This window comes from Myotis lucifugus, unplaced genomic scaffold, assembly GCF_000147115.1.
Source record: "Myotis lucifugus unplaced genomic scaffold, Myoluc2.0 scaffold_254, whole genome shotgun sequence".
Lineage (NCBI taxonomy): Eukaryota > Metazoa > Chordata > Mammalia > Chiroptera > Vespertilionidae > Myotis > Myotis lucifugus.
Window position 1 is genome coordinate 1545265 of NW_005871302.1, and position 9213 is coordinate 1554477.

General features: G+C 55.3%; 1 protein-coding gene across 1 annotated transcript in view; it reads left to right on the top strand.

The window, feature by feature from the left end:
* The window catches only part of NGFR (nerve growth factor receptor), a 19255-nt gene that overhangs the window by 2936 nt on the left and 7106 nt on the right, over positions 1-9213 (top strand). The window contains 3 exon segments of the mRNA XM_014464461.2: positions 4722-4863; positions 8238-8345; positions 8348-8596. Coding sequence (XP_014319947.1) covers positions 4722-4863; positions 8238-8345; positions 8348-8596 — 499 coding nt within the window.

Sequence of the window (9213 nt, forward strand, 5' to 3'; positions counted from 1 at the left end):
GGGAATAATAAAATTGGTTGAATGCCTACTATGTGCCGCGCAATTGCCTGGGTAATTTCTCTTGCATTATTGAACCCTACTAAGGTGCCCTCAGCGTAAATCTAGTTATTCCCGTTTTACAGTTGATGGAGCCGAACCTCCCAGACTTTCAGGCACGAAACCAGGCTCCCGCAGTTAGGAAGTGGTGGAGGCTTTGGAACCGAGGAGGCGTGGCTTGGAGCTTACTCTGTCCTCCCTGCGCCAGCCCCGCCCCCTTCTAGATCACGGAGGGCGTGACCGGCCCCGGAGGTTGCATCGGTGTCCTAGGCCCACACATTTGGAACTGAGTCCCCTGGCCTCATGCAGCACACCCCTCTCGAGTCCCCATGCAGCATCCTCCTCCGTCATGAGCTCTTGTCCCCTACCCAGACCCAACCCCTGTCTGAAGGGGTGGGGAGCATGTGCCAGTCCCCCCCTCCCCCCCGCCCCGCGGGTTTGCAGCGACCTCAAAAGACCCTCCCCATATGTGAAAACTCTTCAAGCCCATGGCGTGGCTGATGGCTCCATTCACCTAAAGAACCCTTTGCTGAAGCTGTTGTGAACAGTTAGGATTCAACACACTGAAGCATTCATATTCAATTCTTTCAACTATTTTTTGGTGTGTTTTCTATTTTGTCTAATTAAAAAAGCATTTTTTAGATTTTTAAATCAGTTTATCTAAGAGTACTTCCACCTTAGTTTCTTGAAAGCCTTGAAATGGCAAAATAAATAAAAAGATTGCATACATTTTCAAAAAATGGGATGAAATCATTCCAACGGGAAATGAATAAATGTAATAGCGTAAATCTCAGGCAACTGCATCTATCATTTTGGTAAATTGGTCATTTTGGAGCAATTAGCCTGGATCCTAGTCTTCCCTCCCGGCTTCCCAGGATTGCCCTGGCGTGAACCAATAAAAGGTGTGGCCGGTGCCAAGCATCAGCCACGCAGCAGAGGCACCTCTGTGGGCCTCAGTTTCCCCATCCGTCAGAGAGGGGATGAAGGCATTCCCTCAAGTCTTTCCCCCTCAGCATCTTGGCTTCTAGAATGGCTGTTTGGGTGACATTTCCTTTCCCCCATGGGACTGTGGTTCCCCACAGAAATCAGGGACCATGTCGCATTGGAAACTCTTATTCCAATGCTCAGTAAATAGTTGTTGAATTACTTAACTTCAAGGAGAGCAATTACCCATCCTCCTTTGGTCCCCATGCCGTCCTCAGACTCCCTGGTAGCAAAGACTTGCTTCATGTCTACTCTGCCCCTGACTCTTAGATGGTTTCCTCTTTTAGGGGGTGGCTAACGCTCCCCCCCCACTACCTCCCACCCAGGCTCAGCAGCTTGCTCTCCCCAAGACAAGATGCTTCTTTGATACCTAACAGTTATTTAACTCCTACTATACACCAGACAGATTTGCATAAATGATTTCATTTCATTTTCACAGCAACCCTGAGCAGCAGATACAAGCGCCCAGTGTGATTGGGAGGTCTGGGGGAGGGAAGCACTGAGGTTCAGAGAGATTGAGAATTTACCCAAAATAACGTACTATGAAGAAGCAGATCTAGGATGTTTTGAAAAAGGGAACATAAAACAAGCACAGGAAATACTTGGTCAGTAATTACATGGACTCGATTCCAAATGCAAGAGTTGGGAGAGGAGAAAGGACCACCAGCTGCAGCAGGAAGAGCAGGTCTGGAAGAAGAGGGGAGGAAGAGGGGCTTGTACAAGGCTGCCACCTCGATGACTATTATGCAATATACAGATTGCGTATCATAGAAACGTACACTTCAAACCTATATGATCTTACCCAGCCGGCATGGCTCAGTGGTTGAGTTTCAACCTATGAACCAAGAGGTCACAGTTCCAATCCTGGTATTGGCTCGATCCCCAGTCAGGGGTGTGCAGGGGGCAGCCAATCAATGATTCTCTTTAATCATTGATGTTTCTATCTCTCTCTCTCCTTCTCCCTTCCTCTCTGAAATCAATAAAAAAATTTTTTTAAAGAAACCTATATGATCTTATTAACCAATGTCGCCCCAATAAATGTAATTAAAAATAAATAAAATCACTTGCCAATTAGGAGAGAGAGAAAAGAAAGAAAGACCTCGGAAAAGAGAAAGAGATTTCCCAAGCATATGAACATCTTACTCATTCATGTAATGCTTACAGCAACCCTATGAGGCAGGTCCGGTCATAATGACCTAATGCAGAAGATACTGAGGCACAGAGAAATTCAAGACTGGCCCCAGGTCGCCTAGCGCAAAGCGATGAGCCAGGATACGGAGCCACAGAGGCCGCTGAGGACGAGGGCAGTGTGGCTAGCTCACACTTTCTACTCTGAGAATTGCCCCTCCTGGTTCGGAGCCTCCTTGCACTCGTATCATACACCTTCCTACCGAGGCTAGTGCCATAGTTTCCAAAGATCCCATGAGACCTAGGAGGTTAGAATGGTGTGGGAGGGGCCACACAGGTCACACTCTGGTAGCAGCAAGAGTTGCCCCCTGATATCTCGGCAGGAAGGGAGGAGACAGAAAAAGTATTTTATATTTTAAAATATACTTTATTGATTTTTTTTTACAGAGAGGAAGGGAGAGGGATAGAGAGTTAGAAACATCAATGAGAGAGAAACATCGATCAGCTGCCTCCTGCACACCCCCTCCTGGGGATGTGCCCGCAACCAAGGTACGTGCCCTTGACCGGAATGGAACCTGGGACCCTTCAGTCCGCAGGCCCATGCTCTATCCACTGAGCCAAACCGGTTAGGGCAGAAAAAGCTGAAAGGAGAACTGAAAGAGACAATCGTGTGGTAGTAGTTTGGGATAAAGAACACAGGGCTTCACTGCACAGCAGCCCGGAATAATCACTGGTGTGAATACTGAGTCCCTGAGTCACGGGGAAACCATGAAGATATGTTCCAGTCGGGGAAAGGTGCAGCCACTCTGGTGAAAATGAAAAGCAGGAGGTGATTAGAGCAGCAGCGCCTTAGCTCTCGGGAAGCTCAGCCTCCAGAAGTCATTCCGCCGAGTTCTAGTTAAGTGAGCTGCCTGTTTAGTGCCAGGTCCCTGTCAGGCTCTGGGACAACAGCCTGGCCCTCAGGGAGTTGACAGTCCAGTGCGGGATCCTGTGAAGTGTCAGAGCAGACACGAATAGTCCACAGGGAGAACGCGTAACAGGGCAGCCCGCCTGATCTGGGGGGGGTGGGGTGGGGGGTGGGGGAAGACACTGGCCCACTTCCTTGAGGAAGTGATACTTAAACGGAGCCCTAAAGGATGAAAAGAAATCCAAACAGACTCTTCTATAATCTCACGCGCCTCCTGGGGAAAGCCTGTATCTGGGACTCCGCCTACCCCCAAGACTTCTGGTCTGCAGATGTTCCCAGCACCATGTTCCTGCCACCTGGGAGGAGATGGTGGCAACGCCCGAGGTCCCCCCTCCTGTGCTGCCTGCACCCTCCCTGCTGGTCTCTTGAGGACCAAAGGCTGCCTCGTAGACCGATCCAATCTGTCCACCCCCCTGCCTCCACCTAACCCTGGTGAGATCTCAGGATATCTTCAAGGTCTGGAGCGAGGGGAGTGTTCTTGGCCATGACCTGGTCAGCGAGGAAGCGGAGGGATGTCCAAAAGGACCTTTAAGGCTCCCTCTGCTCCCACGACCTGAGAGCCCACACTTCCTGTCCATATCAAGTGGGAGCTGCGTGGTCTGGGGCCAGGGAAACGGGCTTGGGAGTTTTATTAGACATGAAGTATTTTTTTTTTAAGGAGCAGAAATATAAAGCAAGCTGCCAGCAGCCCCTTCCTCTAGGGAATCTGGTGCTAAATTGTTCCATCCATGAGCGAAGATGCCTCGGCGGCAGGAATCTGATTCCCCTTTCCCCTCGTTCCAGAGCTGTTCCCACTGGCTGCATGGGGGGCAGGGAGTGGGGAGGGCTGGTGACTGGAAATCAAACCCTCGTGGAGCTGGGCTGCTGGGTGATGACAGCCACCACTTTCTCATCATTGATAACAGGCGACCCTTTCTCACATCTTGGCGCCACACTCTTGCCGATTGGCTGGTCTTTGCTCTGGCCCTGAGCTGTAGCCACCTCTATCTGGCTGGAGAGATGGAGACTCAGAGAGGGAGAGCAGGGCAGGCCAGAGCTCCCAATGCAGAATCAGGATTTGAACCCCAGACGCCACCCCTCGGCCTTCTGCTCTTGGCTACAGTACCTCCTGCCGGATATATAATATGCGGAATGGTTTTAGAATGGAGGACCTGGAGTAGGGAGGGCCCTGCTGGCCTTTGTTAGAAAAAGGCTCCCCTCCGGGCAGCTTAGTCAGTGGCATTTGGACTAAATTTCAGCTGTCAGTTGCCCCCTTGGCTGGAAGCCCCGTGCGAGCTGCAACCTGAAGGCCCTCCGCTGGGCCTCACGCCTCCTTCCCCATGTGGTGTCTCCTTGAGGTTCCAAGAGCTGCTGTGACCCCGAAATGAACTGTGCAGAGGGTCAGCCTGGGAGGCTCTGACCTCACACCCCCAGCAGCCTGCAGGGGTGCACTGCCCCCCACTGCCTTTCTTCCGGCCAGCTTTGATGTGCCTAATGCCTCCCCGGTGAGCTCATCCGGGCCCAGGTGGTTCCAATAGGAGGCTTTGGGGAGGGGTGTTTGATTCCTCGGAAGATACCCCCTCTCCTTTCTCCTGCCACTCTGACCTTCTGATCTCCCCCGACCCAGGTGTCCTTCGGAAGTGCCCAGGAGGCGTGCCTCACGGGCCTGTACACCCACAGCGGCGAGTGCTGCAAAGCCTGCTACCTAGGAGAGGGTGTGGCCCAGCCTTGTGGAGCCAACCAGACCGTGTGTGAGCCCTGCCTGGACAGTGAGTAAAGGGTGGCAGGTGGGGAGAGGGGAGAGGAATGGAAGGGAGGGGCCGGGGCTGGGGAAGAGAGGCCTTACAAGTCCTCTGCCTCCTGGCGGGGTCTCCTGCCCACAGCTGCATGGGCACCGGACATGGGTCTGATGCAGGATAGGAGGCAGAAAGGGGAAGCTGAGAATGGATGAGAGAGGTATGCAGAGGAAGGCGGGGACCTGATGGGGGACCCCCAGGGGGAGCCCCTTCCCAGCCCCCAAGCAGAGAAGCCAGCTAGAAGAGTGTGGCCAGGTGGGGGGAGTAGCTGATACTAAGACGAGCTAAAAATATCACCCGCACTGCAAAATCAATGGCTGCCACTTACCCTGGTGTTTTGGGGGGAGGGGAGGAGGATCAAATACTGGCTGCCCTGGAGACTGACCTTGGGGATCCTGGGAGGGTGTGGCTACCCCTCCTCCCAGGCCAGCTGTTCTCCAGCTCTGACTAAGGACGAAGAGCTCTCCCCAGGCAGCAGGGGTGGGGGTGGAGCACTACAGGGAGGTCCTTCTTGTGGGGAGAGGGGCACTGTGGCCATTCCTACCTGAGATTTCCTTGGGGAGGGGAGAGAATCCTGTCTTCCTGCTGGGTGAGGGAGGCCGCGGGGTGGTGCGTCTGGGGTCTGGAATCTGTGTGCTGTGGAGTCAGGGGTCTCAGCTCTGCTGGCTGCCCCCAGCCTCAGTCGCTGCCTTCGGGCTATGGGCTCAGTTGCTCTGTTGCTGACCCTGCCCAGAAAGCTTTCCTCACTGTCAGATCAGGTTTGCCTTCTCCCAGCCACTCACGGCCCATCCGAGGGCCTGTGGTAACCTTATCCAGCTATTCTATAATCAGGCTGGGAACCAGGTACAGCAACTGGGGACTGAACCCACCTGCCAGCCTAGTCTTACCTCTGGATGCCTCCCCACCACCTCTACCAACACCTGCGTGCCCAGCCAGCCTGGCTCAGTGGGTGAGCGTAGATCTATGAACCAGGAGGTCACTGTTCGATTCCCGGTCAGGGCACATGCCTGGGTTGTGGGCTCGCTCTCCAGTGTGGGGCGTGCAGGAGGCAGCCAGTCAATGATTCTTATCATTGATGTTGCTATCTCTCCCTCTCCCTTCCTTTCTGAAATCAATAAGAATATATTTAAAAACAAAACAAAGCAAGAAAAACCCTGCACACTTCTCCATCCTTCAGACAACCACAACTCCTTGGTGTTCCCCAACATACTCTTCTCCGCTCTCTGTGCTTATGAAGCCTACAACTCCATCCCCCAGCAGAGGGATGCTGGGACTGGGTGGGGAGGCTGGACATCCTGTAATGTTTTTGTCATCTGGCCACCTGCCCTGGCCCTAGCCTAACAGGGTTTCCATCCCAGGGACGGGTTGGCCAACTACTGCCTACCCCGGAAGCTCCCACGATTGCCTCTCTCACTTCCTAGACTCCAGCCCAGGGCCTCTCCTCCCTGGACCCGAAGTCTCCCCGGATGGGCCCCCACTCATCTTCCGTGAAAGCAAAGGGTGGGGTAGAGGAGCCTGGGGGAGGGAGGTTCTTGGGATGGGGAGGGGAGCAAGCTCAGAGGTGGTGGCAGGAATCCTCACTCCCATTTCCTCCTGCCCCCATCCTCTCTCCTCCTCCCCTCATTCCCCAGCAGCTGCGTTAACAGGCTGCCTTTACAAGCCCACTTTATGGAATAGAGACCCCAGTGGACTTTCTATCCTCGAAACGTTTCCACAAGGAAACCCATTAAGCTCCTGCCTTCATTCTCTGCCAAAAAAGACCACATTTTCCCCACCCCTTAAAACCCTTTCCCAGGAGTTTTCTGCAAATTTTCTGTATTTTCCCATGAGCAAGGCCCTCCCTTCCCCTTCAGGGTGACTCTACCCCGCCCCCCTCGGCCCCCCACCACATGCCAACCAGATAGGAGCCTCTTGTTTATTTAAACTGGAAGTAAGTCCTGCCTCGGCTGATGGTGTTGGAAGTCCTTTCTGCTGTCTGACTGAAGTTCACCATACTTATCACTGCCCACCCCAGGAGCCCGACCTTTATAGATCCCTCCTGTGTGTCAAGCGCTTTACAATGGAATTCCACTTATTCCTCACCACAACCCTGTGAGTGGAGATATTTTATTCCCTATTTTACGGAGAAAGAAAAAAGCTTAGAGAGGTTACATAAAACACCCGGAGTCACACAGCGAATAAGTGACGGAAGCAGTTTTGAATCCAGATCTGCCTGATTCCTAGGAAGAGAAATACAGGGCTCCCTCTGCCAGAACGGACTCTGTTCTCTTCTCCCCCCAATTTATTCCCCTTTCACCTCTGTCTGGCTTTCTTCTTTGCTTCTTTGCTCCCCACCCCCACCCCCCACCCACCAAGTGCTCCATGTTGTCTCTTGGGGCTTTAGAGAGGCTGTGATCAGACCCCACAACAGGCCTTGATTTCCCTTCAGTGGCGTCTGATACTTTCTCCACTTCTGCTTCCACATTCCGAGCAGACCTTCCCTGGTTCTCAGGTCGCTAAACCCCTTCTCTTCCTCCCCTGGGAGCAAGGATGCATCCTCCTGGATTCAGATTGGCACGAGTTCTCCAGCCTGGGCCTCCTCTTCTCTGCACCAGAAGGAGAGGACCTGGCACCCTGGCACCCCTCCCCCCATTATTGAGAGAGCTGCCTTGGGAGTGAGCTTGGAAATCTCCCCTCTGTGCCCTTTGAAAGGGCAGAGGACAATATATGCAAGTCCTTCTTTCTTTCCAGCTCCAATCCCTCCTGCTGTACCTGAACTTGCTTGCCAGGATTCCCATCCTACCCTCCAGCCTTTCAGCAGCGTGGGGGAGCGCCATGGGTGGGAACTTAAGCTGTCCAACCCTAGTTACTCCCATTGGGGCCACACCTGAGCTCCCCTCCCCCCACCTGTGGAAGGGCAGCGGAGGCAGGAGGCTCCATGCCTGGGCCGGGTTCTCAATCCAGCTCTGGCCTGCGGGGAGGGCTGGGTGGGAACCACCTGTAGATTATTCCTTAATCTTGCTGGGAACTCTCTAAGAGAATTTACCGAGTAATTTACCTGCCCCAGCCGGGTTACCCCGCCAAGCCTCCGGGCCCTGGCTTCCCCGCCTGGAGCAGGGGCTCCTGATCCCCTTCCTCCTTCCCAGTGGGTTGTCACAAGCTTTCCCAGACTTGGGAGCAGGGCCCCTAGGGGAGAGAGAGGGTGGGAATCCATGAGGGGGCGAGGCTGAACCAGGGAGTCAGCGCCCTGGCAGAGGTGGGGGAGGGATGGGGAGGGAGGGCCTGCAGCCCTTGCGTTCCAGCTGCCCAACAGGCCGGCGACTACGATCTGGGCCCACGAGAGCTCCCCCACATCCCTTCGCCCGCAGGTGTGACGTTCTCCGACGTGGTGAGCGCCACGGAGCCCTGCAAGCCGTGCACCGAGTGCGTGGGGCTGCAGAGCATGTCGGCGCCCTGCGTGGAGGCCGACGACGCCGTGTTCGCTGCGCCTACGGCTACTACCAGAACGAGACCACGGGCCGCTGCGAGGCGTGCCGCGTGTGCGAGGCGGGCTCGGGCCTCGTGTACTCCTGCCAGGACAAGCAGAACACCGTGTGCGAGGAGTGCCCCGACGGCACGTACTCCGACGAGGCCAACCACGTGGACCCGTGCCTGCCGTGCACCGTGTGCGAGGACACCGAGCGCCAGCTGCGCGAGTGCACGCGCTGGGCCGACGCCGAGTGCGAGGGTGAGCGCGCCGCGGGCCCCGGTCCCGGCTACAGACCGGCCGCAGGCTGGGGAAGGGCGCCCTGGGGGCCGGGGAGGGCCAGGCCTGGCTTGAGCAGGGGCCACCTTCCCTGAGGCCTGATGGAGGGGTGGCTCCCCATCCTCCTCACCAAAGGCCCCCTCTCCCTCTTCCCTCCTTTGAGCTAAGCGTTTGGAAAGCCAGCCTCCTCCTCCCAGGCCACAGCTGCCACATCTGGCTGACCGCTGGCACTGGGCAGGTGGCAGGTAAGCAGCTGGGGAGTGGCCACGGTGACCACAGCTCAGAGCGGCTTCCTGAACCGGAAAAGGGGCTCGAGGACCAGGAGCTGGGCCCCTTCCCAGGGAGGCCTGGTCTCGGTCCATGGTGGTTGTGGCTCTGGGACCTAAGACGGAATCCACCCTGTCACTTGCTGCCTGAGGGATAGTCGTTGGAGAGGTCACTCCCGTCTGGGACCCCAGTGTCCTCACTGGGCAGTGCTGTGGGTTAGAGAAGGCGGTCTGCTTCAACCTGTGGCATCTGGGAGGGGGCGTGTCTACAGTCATTTTTTGTTTAGTCGGGGATGAAGTTGGACCCGGGGACACTAAGGAAGCCGTGGGGGT